This window comes from Leptopilina boulardi, unplaced genomic scaffold, assembly GCF_019393585.1.
Source record: "Leptopilina boulardi isolate dan_hultmark-lab unplaced genomic scaffold, ZJU_Lbou_2.1 LbouV2_368, whole genome shotgun sequence".
Classification (NCBI taxonomy): domain Eukaryota; kingdom Metazoa; phylum Arthropoda; class Insecta; order Hymenoptera; family Figitidae; genus Leptopilina; species Leptopilina boulardi.
The window spans coordinates 1878703-1905091 of record NW_026137938.1 but is presented as its reverse complement, the minus strand read 5'-3'; the positions used below and the strand labels follow the sequence as shown (position 1 = coordinate 1905091).

General features: G+C 27.8%; 6 protein-coding genes across 9 annotated transcripts; 3 read left to right on the top strand and 3 right to left on the bottom strand.

Moving 5' to 3' along the window:
- Positions 1 to 1286: 1286 nt before the first annotated feature.
- On the bottom strand, positions 1287 to 9545 carry LOC127287167 (serine/threonine-protein kinase Warts). Of its 3 annotated transcripts, XM_051313965.1 has the most exons (7): positions 9182 to 9545; positions 8765 to 8964; positions 7352 to 7514; positions 7105 to 7280; positions 4800 to 7032; positions 3355 to 3632; positions 1287 to 3257 (listed from the first exon to the last, which is right to left on the bottom strand). In XM_051313965.1, the coding sequence occupies exons 3-7, from the start codon at positions 7452 to 7454 to the stop codon at positions 2826 to 2828; spliced, it is 3222 nt and encodes a 1073-aa protein (XP_051169922.1). In that variant the 5' UTR covers positions 7455 to 7514; positions 8765 to 8964; positions 9182 to 9545; the 3' UTR covers positions 1287 to 2825. The 3 variants fall into 3 exon arrangements, with proteins under 3 accessions (XP_051169922.1, XP_051169920.1, XP_051169921.1); XM_051313963.1 differs by having other exon boundaries at positions 8765 to 9545; XM_051313964.1 differs by having other exon boundaries at positions 7352 to 7496; positions 8765 to 9545.
- A 415-nt stretch (positions 9546 to 9960) lies between these two features.
- Positions 9961 to 11565, top strand: LOC127287172 (protein NDUFAF4 homolog). Of its 2 annotated transcripts, none has more exons than XM_051313970.1 (5): positions 9961 to 10180; positions 10569 to 10737; positions 10818 to 10915; positions 11014 to 11233; positions 11334 to 11565. In XM_051313970.1, the coding sequence occupies exons 2-5, from the start codon at positions 10581 to 10583 to the stop codon at positions 11465 to 11467; spliced, it is 609 nt and encodes a 202-aa protein (XP_051169927.1). In that variant the 5' UTR covers positions 9961 to 10180; positions 10569 to 10580; the 3' UTR covers positions 11468 to 11565. The 2 variants fall into 2 exon arrangements, with proteins under 2 accessions (XP_051169927.1, XP_051169926.1); XM_051313969.1 differs by having other exon boundaries at positions 9964 to 10180; positions 10544 to 10737.
- A 542-nt stretch (positions 11566 to 12107) lies between these two features.
- LOC127287169 (T-complex protein 1 subunit alpha) lies at positions 12108 to 16222 on the top strand. Its single transcript, XM_051313967.1, has 10 exons — positions 12108 to 12310; positions 12590 to 12675; positions 13939 to 14067; positions 14144 to 14241; positions 14320 to 14430; positions 14513 to 14918; positions 14984 to 15186; positions 15257 to 15449; positions 15523 to 15686; positions 15765 to 16222. Exons 1-10 carry the CDS (start codon positions 12238 to 12240, stop codon positions 15973 to 15975), a joined length of 1674 nt encoding a protein of 557 aa, XP_051169924.1. The 5' UTR covers positions 12108 to 12237; the 3' UTR covers positions 15976 to 16222.
- Positions 15979 to 22246, bottom strand: LOC127287168 (double-strand-break repair protein rad21 homolog). The gene is made up of 13 exons (XM_051313966.1): positions 22079 to 22246; positions 21567 to 21730; positions 21092 to 21321; positions 20784 to 20967; positions 20543 to 20699; positions 20210 to 20411; positions 19916 to 20142; positions 19603 to 19823; positions 19348 to 19530; positions 18804 to 19268; positions 18548 to 18685; positions 18285 to 18440; positions 15979 to 18201 (listed from the first exon to the last, which is right to left on the bottom strand). The coding sequence occupies exons 2-13, from the start codon at positions 21708 to 21710 to the stop codon at positions 18076 to 18078; spliced, it is 2433 nt and encodes an 810-aa protein (XP_051169923.1). The 5' UTR covers positions 21711 to 21730; positions 22079 to 22246; the 3' UTR covers positions 15979 to 18075.
- A 520-nt stretch (positions 22247 to 22766) lies between these two features.
- On the top strand, positions 22767 to 24932 carry LOC127287317 (malate dehydrogenase, cytoplasmic). The gene is made up of 5 exons (XM_051314168.1): positions 22767 to 23080; positions 23592 to 23787; positions 23856 to 24178; positions 24242 to 24607; positions 24678 to 24932. Exons 1-5 carry the CDS (start codon positions 23078 to 23080, stop codon positions 24774 to 24776), a joined length of 987 nt encoding a protein of 328 aa, XP_051170125.1. The 5' UTR covers positions 22767 to 23077; the 3' UTR covers positions 24777 to 24932.
- On the bottom strand, positions 24920 to 26144 carry LOC127287318 (uncharacterized). Its single transcript, XM_051314169.1, has 4 exons — positions 25959 to 26144; positions 25678 to 25845; positions 25322 to 25516; positions 24920 to 25251 (listed from the first exon to the last, which is right to left on the bottom strand). Exons 1-4 carry the CDS (start codon positions 26037 to 26039, stop codon positions 25003 to 25005), a joined length of 693 nt encoding a protein of 230 aa, XP_051170126.1. The 5' UTR covers positions 26040 to 26144; the 3' UTR covers positions 24920 to 25002.
- Between the last annotated feature and the right edge of the window lie 245 nt (positions 26145 to 26389).

Below are 26389 nucleotides of genomic sequence, written 5' to 3'. Positions count from 1 at the left end.
TAATCAAAAGCACAATAAGATATTTTGCAAGAGAAAACATTCCCCCCCCCCCTTTAAGAAATTAAAATAAGTTGATAACAAAAAAAATTATTTTTTTAATTATATTTTTTAAAATAAAAAATCTCTTATTTAAAATCAATTTTAGTTTCAATTGAAATAAAAAAGAATTAAATAAATAAAATAAAATATTGTCGAAAACAATTAATTGAGATTTCATTCATGTATTATAAAAAAATTGTCGTGTGACAAAAAATTGATACCGAGATCTAATTTTAAAGCATATTTTTTTTTTTTTTTTTTTTTTAATATCTTTTTGATATTTCAATTAATTTTAATTTCCCCTAATTAATCTGCGTAAATTATTAAATTATTTATGTCTGTGTGTGTATTTTTTTTTATTATACAGTATCTTAAAATAAACATATTAGTGATTCTTTTTTTTTCCTATTTAAATTCGCATGAAATTAGTCAAAAATATTATCAGTAACTTCGTAGGAGTAGGATATTTAAAAAATAGCATTTTTTTTAACCCTCTTCCCACCTCCCAAATTCCTGTTAACATGAAATAGTTAAATAGAATAATAATCGATTGTTTAAACATTTTACTTTGTACATAGTACATACATCGAAGTGATTGATTTTTTTTTCTTATTTCATTCATTATTATCTAATCGCATATAGACATATATTATTTTCTCTATATTTAAATTAAGAAATTATTCCATTGATGAAAATTAAATCTTAATCGATTAATTATTTATCATTCGATTGAAAATTTATTTAACAGTTTTTTTTTTATAATTTATAATTAAATAAAATTTTTGAAATATATTCGTTTATTTGATTACATGATTTTCGATCAATTGATAAAATTTATTAATTGAAAAATAGTTGAAAATATATATGCGATTCAATCATTATTATTATTTTTTTTTTTTTTAGACTATCGAATGATTATACAACGATAGAAGGCACTCGAGGGTCGAAAAACTTTACAAAACGGCAGTCAAAAAAGGGATATTAGATTATTAAAGTTATCAATGAAAAAATATTAACACTCGATTAAAATATTAAAAGGCACTTTTATCATAGCGAAATCAATAATTATTAAAGTAATTCGTCCAAGTACCTCTTCACAACACGAGTCGAAGCTACATTCTAAGTGACTAAAATAAATATTAATATCTTATCTCGCGAGTATCTCCAATTCTCGTAATAAGTCTAGACGTTCCATTCATTTTTCATTTGCCTTTTTCATCTTTCTTTAATTTTTATTTCTTTCCTAATTTCTTTTTTTTTCAATTTTATACACAAATAATTAATTTTCTTTAATTATTTCATTACTTCGTTTTTTTTTCTTTGCCATTTCACTAAATAATTTCCTACATTTGATCGAAATGTTTTTTTAAAAATATTATTGACACGCTTGGTTTTTATTAAAAAAAAAATAAATAAAAAAAAAATTTTTTGTGTCAGAATTCTATTCGATTATTCATTTTAATTGAATATTTTTTTTTATTAATAAATGTTGCACGTTATAATTAGTATTATGAAATTAAACATTTGTTATATTTATAAGCAATGAACACATTATATCCGTTCAGAGAAATTTTTTTTTTTTTTTTACAATATATAGTATTTATATATTTATATTTATTATTCATTACTTATATATAATAGGCATATTTTTTTATATATATAAAAGAAAACGTTAAATAGAACCGATATGGCTATTAGCCGCATTACACTATTTATCTGCAATATCACAGTACTTGCTGAAGAAAAATATATATAAATATATATTTTTTTAATCGTTATAAAAGCCGATTCGATCAAAAATGAAAATGGCAAGCAAAAATTATCTGTAAAAATATTTTTTTTCTTTCTTTCGTTTAAAAAAAAAAAAAAAAATTTTCATCAATTGTTTTCTTAACGTCTCAGTTTTATCTCTCCTTTGCAAAATTTTTCTTTTTTCTTTCAAATTTTTAATTTGAAAGTTTTCTCTTTTCAAACAATTTTTCATATTACATTAAAAAATGTCGGAAGTAGAGAAAAATCCCTCCCTTTTTTTTTTTACTTTCGATAAATATTTTCCAAATATTGAAAAATAATTTTCTATATACTTATTTGGAGAATATTCTTTTTTTTCAACAATATTTTTGAAATATTGTTTATCTAAAATTCGTCTTACAAGAATAGATTTTAAAAATAGAAAAAGCATTTTCAAAAATAATCAACAAAAAGCTAATTCTGGACTTTTTTTTCTAAAATTTTTCTTTTTATCGCGCTTTGCGTCATCTACCCTAAAAGAAATTTCATTAACATTTTTTTTATGTTTTTAAATACTAAAAAAGGGAACGAAATGAAAAAAAAGCTAAAGAATTCTGTGAATTCTTTGTTTAGTAAGATAAATTTATGCATTACGAATTATGCAGAGATTTTTCTTTCTGTTGGTCAAATAATAATGCGTGTTTTTAAAAAATCATCAGCAATTAGTATTGACCGACATTTTTCAAGTGCAACAAACGTCAACGGCTTTAAATTCTACATTATTCTCATAAGCGAACAACACGCAAGATACTCAACGTCAAATTTGTTAAAAAGAAAACAAATTTTTTTTTTTACTAATAATAATTCAGTGACAAATGGAATTAGGAACTAAATTTAAAAAAAAATTACTCAATAATCACTGGTGAGAATAATTTTTAAAAAAATTAATTAAATATTCTCAAAACAAATAAAAATTTAGAAAAATTTTCTATCAAAAGATAGAGAGAAAAAAATAAATAAGAGTCGCTTACGTGATTTCGCTTAAAATCCTAATGTCATACATAAACAGGACCCTGATTATCATTGTCGTCCAAGCTAATTCGACTTGGATATGCAGGACCTCCGCCATCATCAAAAAATCGTCTAAATGTAAATTCGAAAAATCCATGAAACGGCTTTCCATTATCCAAATGTTCATCGGATTGATTTGATTCAGATGATTCGGAATTACGTAATTTCTCAGGATCAACAGGATCAAAATTACTTGTATCAGTTGGATATTGTATTCGTGGTATATGTGGCGCAACTTGACGTCGCAATCCTTTCTCAAAATCAATACTCGAAAAGAATGGATGACTTTTTACTTCGTCGGCATTTTTACCCAATCGACGATCGGCGCCAACGCAAAGTTTTAAAATTAAATCCATACCTTCAGGTGATAAATTCGCTTGTTTTGGAATATGTAGCGTCGTCTCCCAATTGATTACCTTGAGGAAAAAAACGTTTTTTTTTATTTCAAAATTCACTTTAATTATTTATATCAATTGAATTTTGTCAAAAAAAAAAAAAAAATTATATATTCACCTTATACTGTGTTTCGGCAGGTGTATTGGCCAAAAAAGGCGGTGAACCAACCAACATTTCGTATAAAATAACACCCACACTCCACCAATCGCACAATTGTGTATAACCAGTACGTTGTAAAACCTCAGGTGCAATGTAATTTGGTGTACCAACCAAAGAATGTGCCAAACATCGTTGATGTTCCCTGTGTCTTCTTCTTTCAAGTGGTTTCGATTGAATGCATCGACATTCATTATTCCAATCTTCCGCCGGGTCCATTGAATCCTGCTTGCCATGTCCTAAAAATCACAAAAATCAATTAATTCCCACAAAAAAGTAATAAATTTAAAATAATTATTGTCCCATTTTTAATTTTTGTCTTATTTAAAAAAAAGGTGAAATTCACTTTTATCAACAATATGGAAGAAATATTTTTTTTTTTTGCAAATTATTGTAATGTTTATTTGGTCAAATTTTTATTTGACAGAATTTTTCTGAACACAATTTTTTATTTAAAAGAATTCTAATTTAAATGAATTTTAATTTATCAGAATTTTTCTTTTATGGAATTTTAAATGCAAGAATTTCCAATTTATCCAATTCTTAATTATCTTAATCTTAATTACATTCATTTAAAAAGAATTTCCGAATTTTTTATTTCGAAAAATGGAAATTTGTCTAAAAAACCTAATTATATCTCAAAAAAAAAATTTAATTGCTTTCAGTTATTATTTACAGGGTGTCCAACAAATTTAAAAAAAAAATTCAAGGAATTTTCAAGATTTTTCAAGGACCAAAATAATTTTTTTCAACGTTCACTTTCGGTGTAGAAACTAAGAAAATAGATTATAGTAAAGTAAACTTTGTTTTTTAATTTTTCTCAATAAATATGAGATATGAATAAGTAGAAATAAAAGCATAAACAATAAAATTGAAGAAAGAAAAATAGATTAGGAAATTCAATTAAAAGAATTGGAATAATTTGAAAACGAGTAAAAAAATAATAGAATTTTATAAAAAGAAATTAAATTTAAGGAAATATGTACAATGTTGAAAAAGGGGAAATCGAGAATTTTTATAAATTTTTAAACTAAAAGGAAAAATTGTTGCCAAATTGAGAATTCTTGATCAGTTTGTAAAAGTAAATACCTGAATATATTTATGAATTGGAAAAAAAATCCAAATTTGAAGGAAAAAAAAACTGTAAAAACGAAAATTTTTAATAAAAAACAATAATTTAAGATAAAAAGATTACAAAAAAAGAAATGGACATTTTTTTTTTTGCAACAACCCAGATTTTTTAGTTCTATGCAAATTATTTTCATTGTTCAACTTTGAATATTTTAAGAGATGAATATCCTTTTTAGAATATTTTTATAAAAAAATTCAAAGAATTTCAAGGTTCAAAAAAAAAATTCAAGTTCTGCTGGACAATTTACTAAATAAATAAATATTTAAAAACTCACCATTTTGTTGATAATATTTTGAATTATGCGTCCAACGAAAACCCGTGCACAAACCAAAATCGGTCAATTTAATATGTCCATCGCGATCAATAAGTATATTATCAGGTTTAATGTCACGATGAATGAAGCCCATTTTATGTACGCTTTCAACAGCACATGTTAATTCGGCAATATAAAACCTTGCCAATGATTCTTTAAATATACCAAATTTAATTAACAATGACATTAAATCACCTCCCGGTATATAATCCATAACAAAATAAAGATTATCCTTATCCTGAAATGAATAATAAAGTTTAACAACCCATTCATTATCAGCCTCGGCCAATATATCACGTTCAGCTTTAACATGCGCAACTTGATTACGATTTAATACATCTGCTTTACGTAATGTTTTCATAGCATAAAATTGATTTGTATCTAATTTTCTGACAAGTGTCACTTCACCAAATGCACCAACACCAATTGGTTTAATTTTTGTGAACATTGATTTATCCATTTTTGCACGTTTCAAACGAATATAATTTGATTCTTTTTGCGAGAGCATTTTACGCATTTGACATTGTGCCTCGGCGCTTAGGCCAATTTTTGCCATTTCTGTTTCAAGTTGTAAACGACGATAAAGACGTTGTTTATGTGATTTAAGAACATTTTCAACATGTTGCTCCATGAAAAATTTAAATGCCTGAGGTGAATAATTGCGTACTTTACAATCGCGACGTTCTTCTTCTTTTTCTTTACTCATGTGTTTGCGTTCGGGTATTGGCGATTGATGTTTAATTTTATATGAATTGTTGGTTTTTGGTTCGGCGCCTTGATGATTATTGTTACGTGTTGTGACGGACGTTGATGCTGTGGGCGGTAAAGGTGGTGTTTCAGGATGTTCGGCGGGTGAATATTTACGTTGAAGTGGTGGATGATGATTTGTAGCGACGGGCGATGAACGTGGTGCGGTGACACTTTCGGTGATTCCACCGTTGTTTGAATCGTCATTTGGTATTCCATAGGGAGGCGGTGGTAGGGGATGATGAATGCCACGTTGGGCGGCAAGGGCTTGCATTGTCGTTGCGTAACTTGGTGGCTCTGTGGTGGGAACGCAAATTGAATTTGATGCGTTTCCGTTGATAATTGGCGGATAGGCGGGTGGTTGCTGTTGTTGTTGTTGTTGTTGTTTTTGTTGAATTGAAGAGGCGTACGAAGGAGGCGGAGGTGGTGTACTGCTGGTTGATATTGGTTGAGGTGATGTGGGGGCAATTGCTGTTTGTAGAACGGGTTTTTGTACTTGGGTACTTTTCACCGATTGCATAATTATTGGCGGTTGGGTTTTTGCTTGCCTTGCGCCCCAGGCTTGAAGGGGTGTTGGTCGGGCCATTGAATTTTGTGTTGTGGGCGAGACAGTCGATACGGTGATTGGACTTGGTGATCCGGCTGACGTTGGTCCTGAGTAAATGCCCGATGAGGGACTTTTTCGATAATCCTGTTGCGATTGAGTGGGACTCTGTCGATTTTGCATTGAGGCACTGTAGGAGGGCGGTTGCACTGAGCCAGATGATGATGAGGATGGAACTATTGGATATGGCGGTGGGGGTTCAACTTGGGTGCTTGAGTTACTGTTACTCGATTGATAAATACTGAGGGCTTGAATTTGTTGTGTGAGTTGCTGTTGAACTTGGGGGCCATTTTGAACGATCATTGGTTGTCGGCCGTTGGATGTGACATTTGAACTGGCGACGGGACTTGTTCCTCTTTGGGGAGGATTGACGGAAGTTGAATTTGAACCGGAACTACCGGGTGTTGCGGGCGGTGGCCGACTTGGTACAACGGGTGCGGGGGACATTCGCTTGAGCATTTGTTGCATATTTGTGGGGACATTGGGCTGGCTATAGGGGGCATGAGGCGGTGGTGGAGGTGGCGGTGTTGAACTACATCTTGGAGGCGGTGGTGGCGGCGGTTCTCTCTCGACAAAACTACTGGGTGAATATTGCCGACTCAATTGTGGATGTGGACTCAATTCGGCGAGACGAGGACTATCGGACCTTGAACTTCCTGCACCGCTATCGAGAGCTGGACTTCCACGTTGTAGGCTCAATTCACGTTCGAGACTTGGTTTTCTGATTAGTTTTGTATTTAGTTTGCCGAGGCCATTCATTGACTCGCCCTGGGTTTGTTTCAGTAATTCAATGGCTGAATCAAGACGCCAACCAGCTATTTTCAGCGCGCGCATACCAATATCCTATGGAAGAAAAAAAAAATAATAAATTCCAAATCCAAAAAGGAAAATGAATTTTAAAAGGAAAAAAAATACCTCCGAGTAGCCCATGGCTAAAAGTTGAGCTAAGGCTTGACGTTGATCGGATTTATCAACAGCCGAACCAGATGCACCGGAAATTCCACTGAGACCTGACGCAGAACTAACTCCGCTTGTTGTTGAAAGAGTGGAAATTGTACTTGCAGCACTTGAGCCAACTTCACCGGTTCCACCTGCAATTAGAATTAAATAAATAAAAATAATTGAATATGAAATTATTTTAAAATATAAAAAAAAATCATACCAATATTTGCAAAAGGCAACAGGGAATTACGAATCTCAGCTAATGCCTTTTGATGGTATCCTGAGCCACGAGTGCTCGACTTGCTGACCACGGGCGGATTCATAGTGGCCCATGCTAGGCCCACTGGGACCTAGCTCCAATCCACCTGCGACATAAATCAAATCTAGAATACAATAAAATAATTTTTATTATCAACTTTTCAAAAAATAAGACTCGTTTATCTAATTTACTTCTTTAACGTTTTTATAAATTTAATTATAGAAAAAAAAAATAAATAAATTGTAGCATCTCGAGAAATAAATTGCTTATTTAATTTTCATAGCTAATAAAATTATCACCGATTTGATTATTCATTAAAATTCCAAATACATCTATACGATTATTTTTCTAGTTTACATAACAGAGATAATCCTTAGAAATGGAAATATCAGTTAACAATAGTGTTTTCTCAGTTTAGTAATTAAACATTAATTCACTTAATTTACATGACTATATTCTAGTTACATGTAATGAAAGCCTTTTTTTCAAATCTTATATCATATCAGCAAGAGAAAAATAAAGCTATTTCTTCTATACAAGAAATTCTATAATCACGTAAGACCGACATATTTTCTGGATGAGTAAGATCAATAATTCGGACTATTAAAATAAAGTAGGAAGCGAATGTTTTCTGTATTTTTTTTTTTTCTCGCAGGCAATAATTGGAAAATTCAATTTATCAAACTCAATATTAATATTCTTCTCGAGATTTTTTCATTTAAATGGTGTGCAATTTTTGTTTTTCGCGAATTGCAACACATTCTTTTTATTAATTTAATACTCTTAAAATATTTTAAATATTTCGTGAATTAAAACAAACAAAATTTTTCTATAATAATAATCATAAATTAAATTATATAGATAAAAATATAAAAAAAATACTTGAAATTGTTTTAAAAAGTAAATTGAAAAAAAAAACAAATATATCCGATAATTATAGTAATATAGAGAACTGTCTGAGGAAAACAATTGTAACACGTAACAATTTTAACCATAACTGACAATTAATTGGAGTTAAATGACAAAAATAAAACTAAAATAACAAAAAGACAGAAAGTCATTCCTTTTTTCGCACATACGAATATTTAAACATCGATTGCACTTTACTCTCTGTTTAATAAACATGTTTGTTAACATTAATCAAATGTGAAAAATAATAAAATATTTTTATTTTTCAAAAAAAAAAAAATTATTATGTAAACTAAATGCAATTTGTTTTCATCTTAAACTTATCACAAGAAATAAAATCGTTATGAAATGTTGACAGAATATAAAAATAAATTGTCAAATATCAAAACAAAAACATGCAAAATATAAAAAAATGTATAGTTTTTTTTTAAAAATATTTTCAGTCATTAAATAAAATGAAATTACCTTCGGAATTTTACGACGAACAATGTTTCCACTATCAGTGCATTATTGAAATAATTGTTTTATTTTCCAAATTTTGAAATGATAGTTTTCAAAACATATATCCCACAAGGTTGATAAAATCGTCAAAGGCACAATCAGTGGAAAATAATTTAAAAGTCACTGACACGACACAAAAGTGGTGACATTCTGGACCGAAGAAACTGCAATTTCCAAGACACATAAACATAATTTCACGCAATACTTCTTTTTTATTCAATTAATTAATTTTTATATTGAACATTGTTTTTCCAATGAAATTGCGATTAAAAAAGAAAAAAGTGGGGAAAAACAACAGCTTTTTGAGCACACACAAAATCCAAGAGACACTTTTCTGCAACCTTGTGCAAATTTTCGAGGCAACATATACTAAATTCTAACCTTGATTTTATGACAGATGTATAAAATTACTTTTCATCCATCAATAATTATAATCTTTGATAATCCAATAAATTCTTGAGGGTGCAGCTGGACTCAACGTCGAGGAATTTCTTGATCCAAGAAAGCAACGGTGATGCCAGTGTATGGATCGCGAACATATTACCTTCTTACTTTTTTATCAAGTTCCCACTTTCGCAAAGAGATTTTCACTAAATTATAAAATCACTATTTTTCAATTATTTCAAATAATTCAATTGCAGATTCCCGGTCACGATTGCACGAGCGACAACAAAGAAAGATACAGCCGTAAATTACTAAGTAACTGGCAGCCATTTTGAAGTGCCGACTTGACACTCTTTTTCGTAATTTACGGTCCCCACCGAATTGCAAAGTATGGAATTTCACGAATTTCTCTTTATTACGTAATAAATCACTTTAATCAGTAAAATATCGTTTTTTCATAATCTATTCTTGTAAAAATTTGACAAAAAACGAAAATATTTCATTAAATTTTCAAGGTGAAAGAAAGCGGGAAATTCAAATGGTTGTGTATTATTTTTTACTTATATCATTTTATGTAAAGTAATTTTAAATTAAATTAATAATTTCGATATAGAAAATAATTTTTAAAATATTTTCAAATATTTTTAACTTTTCAAAAGTATTGAAAAGTATTTGTTAAATGAAAATAATGAATTTTATAAATTAGTATTTAAATAATGTTAATGTCAATATCTATTTTATCGATATTTTTCCATGACATTGCTCTGTTTTATCGACGGCTCTGGAATGCATTTTCATGAAAATGGAAAATTGCATTCACTTGCAGAAAAGTGCATTTGCATTTGGTCTGAATAAAGTGGATTTAGGAACCCGACATTCCATTCGAGATTTTTTATATCAAGAGAAGTTTACTTGCTAAACGCATGCTGTTAATTTTTTTTTTATTCCAAGGAAGAGGTTTTCTCAGACTTCAGAGGTCATGTGGAATCTTTCAACGTGTGTATAACTATATATAAATATATATATATATATATATATGCGTATTATTCGTACTTAACCTATAAAACGTTTCTTTTCGCACTTTTTACATAATGATAAATTAATTAAGTTTGTATTTAAAATTATTTATTAATTTTAACACAAAATGGAATTTACAATTTTATAGAAACATTGTTTTTTATTGTATTATTATTTTTTATGTTAGAAAAATTAATTTCAAATGTGTCAAAACGTGACAGGTTTTTAAAAAAATTTTTTTTGTTTATTAATTATAGGTAAAATAATTTATATTACCTAAATTTATTTACATTAATATATAAATATTTAGAAGTATGAAATAAAAGAAATTTAATTTTACAGTAAAATAATTTGTATTGTAAAACAGTGAAGTAAAAAAATGGGTAATACAATAAGAAAAGTTTATTTTAATGCGACGAGGCCGATTCGAAATTTTAATATAGAACGACGAGCACATAAATTTATTTCTAAGGAAAAACCAACTCCTGCACCTCAATATGAATCGACATTAAAGCAAATTGAAGTATCCAAACAATGTAAGTCAAATTGTAAAATAATTATAAAAGGAAAATCTAATGAAAAAAAAGAAGATTTAATTTTTTCTGTGAAATTTCAGATGATCCTGATTTTATGGATAAACAAAAATTAAAAGATAAACAATTGGATAAATATTTAAAAGACATTTATGTAACTTCCAAAGATCCAATTAAAAAGGTTTTTTTTTTGTTTCATTTATTAAATCATTTTTTTTTAGATAATTATAATTTTTCGTCTTTTAAATATTTTATATATTAAATATATAATATTTTTAGTTGGATTCAAGCAATAAAGCAGATCCATTAAAATCTTTGCCAAAGAATAGAAAAACATTTGAATTCGAAGACATGAATTATTATTATGCTACTAATGTAAAAGAAGGGAAATGTTCTTTACAACAATTACAAATTTTTCTCGCAGATCATGCGAATGATAAGAAAAAATATACTGCTGCTTATATTGCCGATCAGTATTTATTAGATAAAAAAATTGTAGGTGAGTATTAAAAATTTTTGAATTTAACAAAGTTAATTATTAAAATTTTGTTTAATTTTAATTATTATAATTTATTTATTTATTTTTTTTTTTTTTGCAGAAAATGTTTTGAAACACTACAATTTCTTTAAAATAAATTTAAAGAAAGAGAAAGACAGTAAACGACAATTTGATCCTTTCTTTACTATCAGCGATGAAACTGATAATAAAGATGAAAAAAAAAAATTATCGTGAATGTATTATAAATTTTGTCAAAAAAAAAAAAAAATTTCTTATATTTATAGATAAATAAAATAGTATGAAAATGAAATTGAATAAATTTTGAAATTTTATATTATGTCTACTTTTTTAATATTCAAATTTTCTTATTTTTAATTAATATTTTGTTTATTGTACTTTAAAATTGCATTGCGGATTTTTTAAACAAAAGATATTTATTACTTCTCTAGATATTTATTATTTATTTAACGTTCATATAAATATTATTTCACTAATAAAATAATTAATGGACAAAATGATTTGTATTTAAAAAAAAAAATGAAAGTTTCTTTTTGATAAAAATACCACAACCTTGACCAAATATGGTCACAAAATGAAGAATTGACTCACTTTCATAAAATTGTTGCTCTTTGAATGAAATTAAATAGAAAAGAAATTAAATAATTAAAAAAAAAATGAGATTTTTAAATATAATTTTAAATTTCGAAAAAAAAGAATTTTTCCGAAATTGTTATAAACATTACCGGTATTTATTTTGGATAAATAATAATTTGGGGGAAAAAATATTGTCCAATGTACGTAGCCAATGAATTTTCAGCTATAGAAAGAAACCAATCGTAAAGCAGATTAGAAATGGACAAGCCGTGATCTTCCATTGTTATTATTATTCAGGGCTTTTCTGTCTTGCTTTATACACGCGGCTCTTCACTGATTTCATTAATTTTTTGACGCTTTTTTTCCATTTAATTAAACGTAATTATTAGTGTAATCAAATAATTATAAATATGTCGACTATTGCAAGTCCTTTAGTGGTTGGAGGTGTTCGACAATCTGGAGCTCCGGTTAGAACTCAAAATGGTAAGAGTTTATAACCTCTTTTTCTTTGATGTTAATTTTTTTTTTTTAATTATACTTTTTTCTTGTAAATTATAAAAAATAGAAATTTCAGTACAAGTATTGTATTAATTTATTATTTGCTGTAATTGAAAAAATTATTTCATTAGTTAAGGACAAATTTTACAGTGTAGAAAATTTAGGCGTTCCAAATAAACGTGATGTTGGTTTTAAACAATTAATTTTTTTTTTTAATAAATTCTCTTTTAAATTTAAAAAACAAATTTAAAATTCTTTTTTAAGTTATGGCCTGTTCGGCAATTTCCAACATTGTGAAGAGTTCCTTGGGACCCGTAGGACTCGACAAAATGATGGTTGACGATATTGGTGTAAGTGAATTAATTTTTTAGTAAAATTTTTATCGCTGTGTCTATTTAGCCCGCAAACGGGAGGAATAGTGAAGATAGATTATTTAGCCCGCTTATTTTAAAAAAATCACCAAAATGAGAACTATTTATTTTGCAGTAAGTATTTAAAATATTTTTTTATTTTTCTTATTTATTTATTCTAGAATAATAAAATATATTTTATTATATAAAATGTATATTAAGTGCAATTAAAAATAAGGCAATTGTTTGGTAGGGTTTGTATGTATTTAATTTAATTAATTATTTATATTAATTAAAAGTGTGGTAAAGAAACAATTTTTTGTTTAAACCAAATTAATTGTAAGAAAACTGTTTAATTACAGGTATATTTATTTTCTAATAAATTATTAGAAAATAGTTCATGGAGGGTTGAAAATAAATAAATTTCATTGATGGGAATTAGAATCCTTAACTTTTATTTTTTTCCGTTAAATCCACGTTGGTAATTTCAGTTTTATAAAAATGTTCCAAAACCATACTTTTTTTGTTGACGTTAAATTTCAAAAAATCATAACTTATTTCATTTTCATCAAATAAAAAAAAATACGTATTTTCTTATTTTTCATATAGATTTCGAAAAAAAATGATTTGGACAAAAAAAAATTTTGAATGAAAATTTACCGTGTAATGCCCCATACGTATTTATAAAATACAAGAATTTTAATTGTATTTCAAAAATTAATTTTTATTTGTAAATTTAAAGTTTCAATAGAAAACAATTTTATAAACTATTTTCTAATAATTTATTAGAAAATAAATATACCTGTAATTAAACAGTTTTCTTACAATAAATTTGGTTTAAACAGAAAATTGTTTTTTTACCACAATTTTAATTAAATTAAATATATAAACAACCCTACCAAAACAATTCATTATGGAGCAAATAAACTTTGTATTAAATAAATAAAATATATAATAAACGATTGCCTTATTTTTAATTGCATTTAATATACATTTTATATAATAAAATATTTTTTATTATTCTAGAATAAATAAATAAGAAAATTAAAAAAATATTTTACATACTTACTGCAAAATAAATAGTTCTCATTTTGGTGATTTTTTTAAAATAAGCGGGCTAAATAGTCAAAATATTGAATTTCTCCCGCTAGCGGGCTAAATAATCTATCGCCACTATTCATCCCGTTAGCAGGCTAAATAGACACAGCGAAATTTTATTATATTTTTAAAAATTTCTTTCTCGTAATTTAATAATAATTTTAGGATGTTACTGTGACAAATGATGGAGCAACAATTTTACGTCTTTTGGATGTCGAACATCCGGCAGCTCGTGTTTTAGTTGAACTTGCTCAGCTTCAAGACGAAGAAGTTGGAGATGGCACAACATCCGTTGTAAGTATTTTTAGTTTACGATATTTTAAATTGCATCGTAATTAGGTGCATTTATTCTAATTTAAATTTTTCGCAGGTTATTATTGCGGCTGAATTATTGAAAAACGCTGACGAGCTCGTGAAACAAAAAATTCATCCCACGTCTGTTATCAGTGGTTACAGATTAGCTTGCAAGTGAGAATAAAATTTAAAAGTCGAAATTTTATTTAATTCAAAAACATTGATTTTGGTTTTTCTTTCTTTTTTTTCTAGAGAAGCTTGTAAGTATATTATGGAACATTTGACAATTAGTTCTGACGAGCTTGGTAGAGAATGTCTCGTAAATGTTGCAAAAACTTCCATGTCCAGCAAAATCATCGGAGCGTATCCTTTTTTTTTCTCAAAATTATGAAATAGTTTTAAAAATAAAAATTTCTTTTTTTATTTTTCCTTAATTTTAAAATAGAGATGCAAGCTTTTTTGGCAATATGGTTGTAGATGCGGCGAATGCTGTGAAAATTAATGACGGCAAAGGTGGACATATTTATCCAATAAAAGCAGTTAATGTATTAAAGGCACATGGTAAAAGTGTTCGGGAATCATTATTTGTTAATGGTTATGCGTTAAATTGTACTGTTGCATCGCAGGCAATGCCGAAAAAAATTGTTAATGCAAAAATTGCATGCTTGGACTTTGGTTTGCAAAAATCTAAAATGAAATTGGGAGTGGAAGTTCTTATAACTGATCCCGAAAAATTGGAAGCAGTTCGTCAACGTGAAATGGATATGACAAAGGAACGTGTGCAAAAAATTATTAACGCAGGAGCAAATGTCGTTCTTTTGAGCGGTGGAATTGATGATCTTTGTCTCAAGGTAAGATAAAAAGAAAAAATTCATTTAAAATTAATAAATTTATTTGCAATTTTTATGTTAAATAGTATTTCGTGGAAGCGGGTGCAATTGCAGTGAGACGTTGCAAAAAAGCCGATTTAAAACGAATTGCAAAAGCAACTGGAGCTCTATTTTTAACATCGTTGACAAATATGGAGGGTGAAGAAAGTTTTGAACCAAGTTTCCTCGGTGAAGCCGCTGAAGTTGTTCAGGAATTGGTTTGCGATGACGAACTCATTCTCGTTAAGGGGTAAAATTTAAAATTTTTATCTTTTAATTATTTTTATTCAATTATTTAAAACAAAAAAATAAAATTCTAGACCAAAAGCAAGAACAGCGGCTTCAATTATTTTGCGTGGACCAAATGATTTCTATTGTGACGAAATGGAAAGATCCGTTCACGATGCATTGTGCGTTGTTAAACGTGTTATGGAAAGTAAGAATGTTGTTGCCGGTGGTGGTTGCGTCGAAGCAGCACTTTCAATTTATTTAGAAAACTTTGCAACTTCTTTGGTAATTACGTTTTATTTCAAAAAAAGCAATTTTTTTTTGGAAAAATGGAAAGTAATTGAAATTTTTATTGCAGAGTTCAAGGGAGCAACTTGCAATTGCTGAATTTGCACGTTCATTGCTTGTCATTCCAAAAACATTGTCAGTAAACGCAGCTCAGGACGCAACTGATCTTGTCGCTAAATTGCGAGCTTATCACAATTCCAGTCAAACAAAAGTCGATCACGCTCATCTTAAATGGTTGAAAAGAAAAATTACTTCTTTCTTTTTTTGCTAAAAATTTTGTAATTTAGTTAATTAAAATTTTTCCCTTTTCAGGATTGGACTCGATTTGGTGGAAGGCACTGTGAGAGATAATAAAAAAGCCGGTGTATTTGAGCCGGCAATATCAAAAATAAAATCCCTCAAATTTGCAACTGAAGCGGCAATTACAATTCTAAGAATTGACGATATGATCAAACTTGATCCCGATCGTTCAAAAGATAAATCCTATCACGATGCAATGGCCGCTGGAGAATTAGATGATTGAGTCTAAATTTTTTTTTTTATCCGTTCATTTATATTCCGAAAAAAAGCAACTATTTTTTAAGAATCAAGTGATTTTGTTTTTATTACGAGAAAGCAATTTGACACTTTCATAACATAATTTATACTCATCGAAAAAAAACAACAATTTTTGCACTCATTTCTTTTTTGCCTGCTTTGAGAATAAAAATGTAATAATCGATTTTTTTTTCTAATCGGCAAATAAAGCTTTCTATTCTAAAAACAAAAAATTAATTACTTCATTTTCTTTAAATACTTTTTTTTAAAACAAAAAAAATTCTATTAGCAATTTTTTTTTTAAGGAAATGATTTGGAAAAAAATTAACAACATGTCTTTTTTTTCCTCGTGATTTTATCGATATGTTTCATAATATATTACAATTAATGATTTTTTAAAAATTATTTTCTATAACAAAACTATTAGATACATATGAAACTTCAAGCATATAGTCATATAGTTCTCAAATACCAATAAAAGTATGCCTCTATGCAACGTAATATTTTATACAAACTATTAATCGTGTATCTATCACTAAAGAGTTTTTTTTTTCATCTAGAATACGTATCACTTCCGATCATCTAACAATATATTTTTTTTTTCACAAGTTATTTGAATTCTACAATTATTTTTTTTCCACATTTGACAAATTAAAAAAGAAAATCCCAACAATTCGTAAAAAATTTGTTTTTTTTTTTATTTCTGATTTTTTTCCCCCTTTTATTAAACTATAATAAACTAATCACCGCAAAATAGAAGAAATAATATTAACTATAAGGAAAATTTACAGTTTTTTTTTTCATTATTAACAGACTACAAGTTAAACTCGTGAATTTTAACTAAATTTCATCTAAATCGAAATATACATAAATATTAAAAAGATGTGGAGTTAAACTTGTAGTCAAAGAAAATTTGAAAATTCTCCTCATATATATATATATAGAATTAGAAAAAAATTCGCTATGAAGAATAAAATTAAAAAAAATAGTTAACAGAGAAAAATCGCGTATAATAAAAGAAGTGATATATATTCAATATTGTTAATTCTAAATATATATTTATATTATGTGTATAAATCCAAAGGCATCTTCGAAAGGAATTCATTTTTTTTTTCTTTTTTTTTGTGTAAATCCCGTACAAAGTGAAAGAAATTAGACGCATCTCTTTTTTTTCATAAAAATTGATCCTAGAATCATTTACGAAATTTTTACAAAAAAAAAAGCATCAATTTTCATTGATTGAAAGCCAAAAATTTCAATATTGAGATACGTGTAATTTTTTTTTTTTTAAATATGAAATCCGGATGAAATATCGTCAATATGAGATCCTCGCCGGAACTATGAAATAAATATTCAAGATCTATTGATAATAATAACATATTAAAATAATTTAGTTCAAAGAAAACATTTCCTCTAACGACGATTCATATGAAACAAACATTTTACCGTTTTCGTATTATTTTGAAATTGGAATAATTGATTTTCAAATTTTTTAAATTTCCAAAAATAATTATTTTATGAAGTTAATTTAAAAAATATATTTTTAAAACTAGAATTATTTGAGTTTCAAAAACATTTTTTTTTTTTAATTTTATCACATCCACAAAATAAAAAATTGTAAATTGTAAAAAAAAATTTTTTTCAATTATTCCACACTTAAAATAATGAAAAATAGAAAAAATCTTTCGATTCATATGTTTTCTTTTCTTTTTCGTTAGTATAAAAAGAAATAATAAATCAAACCAGTGACGACTAATATTTTTGTATTACTTTTAAAGAACATTTTGTGCTCTCAAATCTTTTTTTTTTTGCACAAAAAATTTAATTTGAAATTAGATTTTAATCTAATTTAACAAAAGAAATAAATATCTCTAAGTTATTTTTTTTTCTTCAAAATTTGTAAATAATACAAAAATATTTAGTTGTGACGTGATTAAATCCTCGCCAGTGCTTACGATTCAATAATAAGAATAATAGTAATAAGTAAATATGTAATAGTTCCATTTTTCTATTTCCGCGATTAGTTTGGTTTTTTTTTCTTTTTTTCGATAAAAAATAAAGATTTGTATATGTTTTTTTTACTTCTTTAAAGCGCTGGATTCTCAAATTTCGGTCCTTTGGTTACAACAATATCCGCATAAGAATATTCTTGTGATAATTCTAACACTTGAAATTTCTTTAGGACTAAAAGTGTATAGAATTTCTGTGCAGCCTAGAAAAGAAAAAAAAATGTGTTTTTTTTTATTTAATTCATAAGAAAAATTAATTTTATAATTTAAAAACGAAAAAAAATACCTGTTTTCGATTATTTTTATATGCCATTTCAGCGAGTGTTAATCTGTCTTTGGTGTCCAATTTATTTTTTATTACATGATACATGTGCGCTGCTCTCTTATTGAGAACTCGTTCCTCAAATTGTTCATATGTTTCGTCCACTTGCTGTTCTTCTTGCTGAAAATTAAAAAAAAATTATTATATATTATATTAAATATGAAAAAAATTGATTGGAAGGAATATTGCAAAAAGATAAAAAGAATTTTTTTAACGAAATAATTTACCGGTCCAACAGAAGGTGGAAATTCATAATCGTCTTGATTCCAAGGTGTTGCGGGACCACCTCTTTCGGAAATAGCACCAGGTGTGTGCGCCGGAGGATGATTTTCATCGTATCCTATATAAGAAACTGGAGGCTGAGTCTGTCAAAAAATTAAACAAATAGCAAATAGATAATTTAATAAAATAAGCCCTGTCGAAAAAAGGTATGGTACTTCTTAGAATAAAAAAAAAAAAAAATCGTAATAAAAAAATACATACCTGATCGTATCCCATATTCTCCATTTGTGGTAAATGTGACATATCGGGTAATTGTTCAAGTTCCTGCAATTGACTTGTTATTGGCTCAGGAATTGTTGGTATTTGTGGTAAATGATCCATTGATGATCCATGATGAATAGGTGTTTGCGATGATTGTAATTGTTGTTCGTCTTGTTGTGTAATTGGTGGTTCATCATTTGTACCAAGTAGCGTACTAACGTCATTTGCCGGTATTTGTGGAATATCCATACTTAAAGCAGCTGGTACTTCCGGTATTGGTTCAATAATTTCCGATTGCTCCACAGAGCTCATCATTCCCGATATATCGGGAATCGATGGCTCTTGGGGCAATGATATTTCCGCTGGCATTGGCGTTGGTGCCATTGGCGTTTGGGGAATTAAACTTGCCTGATCCACGGCATCGCCTCCTATCGACAATTGTCCAAAGTCTTCCGATTGTCTTATCTGCGAGAAAATTGCAAAAAAAAAGAATACCGATTAGAAAAAATTGAAAATAGTTCTTTATTGAAAGAAAATATCGAACCTCTTCGTCAGCAGGTGCCTTGCGCTTGCGACCAGATCGTCTACCCAAGAAACTCTGCTCGAATGGTGCTTCCGGTTCTCCAGCCTCTCTCATTTGTTCCAAAGGCATTGCGTCCTCCTCACCTCCAATTCTACCAAAGTCCTCATGATCGTACGATTTACTTGTCAAATGTCGTTGATAATTCTAAGAAATGGAAAAAATTTCGTTATCACACATTTCAAATTTTTGAAAAGGAAAACTAAAATATTCACGAACCTTGAATAATACTCGTGCAGGTATTGGTCTTCCTGGTAGAGCGAATAATTTTTCAACGCCACCAGTTTCTTTCCAGTGCATTAATCTCTTTGTCGGCGGTGCAAGGTCCAATGTTGTTACAATATCACTTGTATCAGATAATTGTGCCTTCATTTCCTCACCGGAGATATTTTTCACTTCGTCGACAATTAATTTACGCTTACGTTTTGCTTTCGTGAAACCTTTTTGGGAATTTTTTAAAATTAAATTTCGAATAATTACTAAAAATCATTATTAAATAGTGAAAAAAAAATATATATTTGCTTTTATTTACCCTTGAGAGCAGAGGCATCAACAGGAGCGAGAGCAAAACTTTCCTCCTCGTCATGAAGTAATGTTGTTTGTTCTTGTACAGGTGGTGGAATATCTTCAATGGAATCCATTGCGTGATCTTCAGCGATCGATGGAGGTGCGGGAGTAAATCGACGACTAGCGACACTCGCTCTACCACCAAGATCATCGCTTCCAATTGCTGGAGTTGCTGCCCTTGAACCATCACTGCTGCTTGACGGTAAATTAATTTAATTAAAAAAAAAATATTGAAAAATTAATTTAATATTGAATTTACCTCATTCCGCCCATTGGCGATGGTGCACCACCACCAAAATGATCGCCCATATCATCATCATCAGAATCGTCGTGAATTGATGCTGCAGTCACCGCTGCGGCAGACACAGCTTCCTGTTGATCGGTTATTGAACTTACTTCAGGTACAGGTACTTCTCCCATTGGCGCTTCATCAAAAAGACCTCCTTCAAATAATCCACCAGCTAAAAAATAAAATTGATTATAAATTATACTTTAATGGAAAATTAATTTTGTTTTTTTCATTTCTTCTTCTTAACGCTTTTAAAGAAAAATTTTAAAGAGTAGAAATATTTTTTTTAAAAAAATATCTCACAAATTATATCCTGTCCAAGATGACCACCAAATCCATCGTCACGTATTGGTGTATCAATATCCATTGGTTGAGCTGTTGTCGATGTTCCAGCCACTGGTTCCTTCTCCTTTTGCTCTAAACTTGGTTCCATTCCAGGTTCGCTGAATAACATGTGTCCCTAAAAATTATATTAAATTATAAATCAATCGACTTTAAAATAGAAAAATAAATCGATTTTTTATTTTAACAAAATTTTAATTACCTGATCAAGCGATGGCTCCATACTTGCAGCGTGACGAAGTAATTCCGGTGGTTCCGCGTCAAAACTCATATCACCAAATCCTTGATCATGAGTCCCTAACGAAAGACTTCCATAATCCTCTCTCATTGTTATTTCCTCTGCTCTCGATTGATTTAAACTGAATTGTGCCTCTATATCAACGTCCCTTTAGAAAGAAAACAAAAATTTTTTTTTTAATTCATTTTTCTGTATTATTATTTCAAAAAAAAGTTTTTTTTTCAATTCATTAAAAAGGCTTTTGATTATTAAAGAAAATTTGTTATTTTTACTTTAATTCCGGCATTGGAGTATCGAAATCGTGAAAAACTTCCGGTAATGTAATTGCATTGACAGCAGCTTCACGATGTTCTTCAGGTAAATCAACCATTCCTGGTCTAAATGCCATTTTAATTTTGACAAATGCTTCATTACAATCGGCCAATAAATATTTTGCTTTTCGCGAATAAATTCGCACCACACCAAGTAACAAATGACCAGATGTTCGAAGTGCCATTTTTACCTGTTGAAAAATAATTTTTTTTTCAATTTTATAAACATCAGACATTAAAAAATTAATAACAAAAACAATATTTCAATCTCTAAATTCTATATTATTTAAACGCTTTAAATGTATAATATTCAAATTCATACCTTGTGATACAATAAAAAAAAAAACAAACAAAGAAACAAAATGTAAATAAAGAAATTTACCGTTGAAAACAAAAAAGTAACATTCTTTTCAATAAGAAAAAATACAATATTTACCTTTGGCTGAAGAATTCCGTCAACAGATTTCTCAATATTTGTCTCAAAAACGTGAGCCTTGGTCAATTTTTTGTCCCAATGAGCAGCGAGCCAAATTCGGGCCAAAGGGCCCTTTTTGGCCAGGACAAAGTGTGCGTAAAACATTTTTCTTCCTTTTTAAAACTCTACGAAAGAATAATTCATTTTAACATATAGGTTGACAGTTTATGAAAAAAAAAGTAAAACATCTTTTTTTTTTTTTGTTTATAAAAACAAAAAACACATAACAGAGAAATAAAAAAAAAAAGAACGGGAAATTTGTTAAGAAAAGTTTACACAAATTTTTTTCTTTTTGTTTTTCAACTAAAACACATTTAATTTTAATAATTCAATTTCTAAACATCAATATGTTTATATGTCATCATAAAAAACTTGTTGTCAACAGCAGTTAAGATGGCGTCACTCCCTAAAAATTTTTGGCGGTTTGGAAAAAGATGAAAGAAAATGATGATTTTTTCACAAGAAACACTTACTTTTCTAAACACTTAATTTATTCACGTTAATCCACAGCTTTTCGGTGTCTCATTTTCATCAATGAAATTGCCGTTATTTTGACAAAATTATCAACAAAAAAAAATGTAAACTCACAAACACTCACTTGGGGGGGTCCGCCGCGTCTTTAACTGTTTGCGCGTTCCTAAACACATCAAAAAATAACCTCATCGCCATCTTGAATTTTCCATCAATTTTCCATTATTTGAATTTGTCCATATTTCAAATCAATGGAATTTTGTGGGAAAATAATATAAAAGTAAAAGAGAAAAATTGCTTTTAGAAAAAAAAATAACATTAACAATTGTTTAAAAAGAAAATTAGATTTTTTACACAAAAACAAAGTCAGATAAGAAGAAAAAAAATAATTTATAGTTTACCGGTCAAATGTTGCATTCTGATTGGTTGCGAAAATATAGGTTAGAAATCCCAACAATTTGGAAAGTCGCCAAATTGAAACTGAATCTGAAATTCCAATCATTTTATTTATTTTGTTTTGCAATTGTTAAAATTCTAGGCTAATTAATTGCCAGGTGAAATAAGAATTAATAAAATAAAAAAAAAATGATTATTCTTAATTTAATCCCATTGTCGAAAAATTGTTTTAAAGGAGAAAGTTTCTGGGAGTGGAAAACATGATAGAGAGAAATTGTATTGATTTCCCAGAGATAGAGAAATTTTACAATTGGTTCAGATTACATCCTTTAATTAAAAGTTTAAAAAAAAAAATTGCAAAAATTAAAAATAAAAACATATTTTGAAAATATAATTGAATTTTCAAAGTTAAATATCTCGTGACTTTGGAATAAGTGTTTTTCATTGGTCTCTATCTCCAGATAATGTGGTCTTTTGAAAACTATTTTCCAGGCTAAAGACGTCATTTATTGCTCCATCATCATACGAGCACAATCTATTTGACCTTTAGAACTTCAATCTCTTTCTGTTCTCATTTTGAAGGCTAGGAAAAAGAATATTTAAAAATGGTAAGTTTTTTTTTAAAAAAGAGTTTTTCATTTGTTTTTTTTTTTAATTATTTTAGGAGTAAATTATAGAGATTTTGTTTTGTTTTTCAAGTTAACCTAAGAATGATATAACCTTGTTCTATAATTGATGATTTTTTTCTATAATTGATTTGATGGCGTTAATTAACACAGAGCTTTCATTTACAGCCTTGTGTAAAATTTATTATTAACATTGTAATCATGTTTTTTTTTATTCTTTTTTGCTTTGAAATGAAAAAACGTGTTTTGGGCGTAATAATTGAAATTTTATTGGACTTATTTTAATTAAAAAGAAATATTTTTGAAATTCTTTTGATTACTCTTATGATTTAATTATATTTTCATTAATTTCATTCAATAATAATTTTCATTGATTTAGGAAAATTGTTTTAATTTAATGAAAATTTAGCAACAATTGATATTTTACTAATAATTATAATAATACTTGAATAATTTAAAAAATAAAAATTTCTCTTTGAAAAAAAAAAAATAGTCGGAACCAATAAATGTCGTTGTCACTGGAGCTGCAGGTCAAATTGCCTATTCTTTGTTGTATCAATTGGCAGCTGGTACAGTATTTGGACCAAATCAACCGATTAATTTACGTTTATTGGACATTCCACCGATGATGGAAGTTTTAAAGGGCGTTGTCATGGAATTAGAGGATTTGGCACTTCCTCTCTTAAGAGGTAATAAATGAAAAGCAAAAAAAACAAAAAAATGCAAATATAAAAATTTTTTCTTTTCTTTTTATAAGACGTTCTACCAACTGCTGAGCCAGCTGAAGCATTTAAGGATGCAGCGGCTGCATTTTTAGTTGGTGCAATGCCACGTAAACAAGGAATGGAACGCAAAGATCTTTTATCAGCGAATGTGAAAATATTTAAAGTTCAAGGCGAAGCTCTCGATCAATTTGCCCGTAAGGATGTTAAAGTTTTAGTTGTTGGCAATCCAGCAAATACAAATGCATTAATTTGTTCACATTATGCACCATCAATTCCTAAGGAAAATTTCACGGCTATGACAAGATTAGATCAAAATCGTGCACAAGCTGCATTGGCAGCACGTCTTGGTGTTCAGGTAAAAATGAAGAAATTTAGCAAAAAAAAAAATTTTTTTCTATTATATATATTTTTTTTTTAGGTGGATAGTGTGCAAAATGTGATTATTTGGGGTAATCACAGTTCAACACAATATCCAGATGCAGCGCATGCAACAGTTAATAAAAAATCAGTGTTGGAAGCAGTAAATGACAATGATTGGTTGAATGGAAATTTTTTGGAAACAATTCAAAAGCGAGGTGCTGCCGTTATAGCGGCACGAAAAATGTCATCAGCAATGTCGGCAGCTAAAGCAGCTGGTGATCATATGCGTGATTGGTGGTTAGGAACAAAACCTGGACAATGGGTCAGTATGGGAGTTGTTTCCGATGGAAGCTATGGAATTCCTAAGGATATTGTTTTCTCCTTTCCCGTTACTATTGAAAATAAACAATTTAAAATAGTTCAGGTAAATAGAAAATTGAAAATTATAAAAAAAAATATTTATTTCCATTATAACTATTTATTTTCCTTGACAGAATTTATCGATTAATGATTTTGCCAAAATGAAACTTGATGCAACATCAAAAGAATTACAGGAGGAACGCGCTGAAGCAAATGATGTTTTACAAAAGTGACTAGATAATTCCATGAAAACATCATCGACAATATCCAAGTTATAAAAAAAAAATATTACAAGTTTAATGTAAAAAAAAAAAATGGTTACAAATTTCAGTAGGTCTATCGATTGTTGCATTAAATTAGTAAAAAAAAGAATATGTTAAATTACATAATTGTTTTTATTAATCACTATTATAGATTTAATCATTTTTTTTATTTTTTATTCAGTTAATTCAATAAATTTCAATTCATAAATGCATCCGTTAAATATGCATTTTTTTTATGAAATAAAAATGAAGTTGATTGTTTTTCATCGGGACATTTTACAGCTCCATTATAAATGGCGTATGCAATTATTGGAAGAGGATTATTGTTTTTTTTATTATTCCGAAGAGTAATATTTAAAGTTATACTAATTTTTTTATCACATTCCATTGTTTTTGGTTTTAATATCTCCATTCTTATGTATTTTGAATTTACAAAATTCTTAGGCTGAAAATTATCAATAATAATTTACAGAAATTTTAATAATTAATAAATAAATAATTTACATTTAACTTACATTCAGTAAAGGACAACGTGAATTATTAATTAAATCTAAAATTTTTTGATACCATGGTCTTTCAAAATTGGCAAATATTTTAATAAACAATTCTTGTCCAATATATGTATACGTTTTTTCATGATATAAATTACAAATTTTAAAATTTTGATTTATTTCTCTTCCGGATGTAATAAAATTTATTTTCATATTACCCTAAATAGAGTAAATAAAAGAACATTAAATTTACTTTAATAAATTTACTAGAATTAAATTACAAATATTAATATTATATAAATAATTATTTTCTTTATTTTATTATTTAACTATATTATTGTTACATTAATTATTTAATAATTTTGTTATTACATACATACCGATAGTGATTTATCATTAGTGAAGTTCCATTTTAAAATATTCTCCATGGAATTTAAAGTTAAATTATTTTCTTCTACAATTTGAAGAATAATAAAATCAGAATTTACGAAAATCTCATTTCGCGTAACTTCTATTAATGCATGAGAAGTATTCGCATATAAATTCATCTAAAATAAAAATTAAAAAGAATTTTTTGATCTTCACAAAAAATAGATTTGCAAATAAATCATATAATTATAAAATATTTTTGAGAATTTGGAAATATTTTAAGAAAACTTACAGAATTACCAATAGCTATATTGACACTCAACAATGATAAATAATAAAACATTGTTACAAAATCTGTAAAAACTTTAATCATTTTATAAAGAAAAAGCTTTTTTTCTTGGGAGAAAACTTTACTTTTTTTTCAACTAATCGTGTCTTTTTATTATATCTTATTCTATTGTAAAGCAAAAAAAAAAGAAAAAAAAAACCTTGTATTATTTAAATATTCAAGTTAATGTTTCAATTATTTTAAATAATAGTTGAAAATAAGTACTTTAAAAGATTTTTCAATATTTTCTCGTTTGATATTAATTCAATTTACAAAAAGAAAAGAATATTTTTATTGAAATTAAAAAGATTGTTGAAAAATTAGCTTTAATAGAAAGTGTTAATTTATTCTTTTTAAATAAGGAATTTTCAAATTTTATTTCATTATTGTATTTA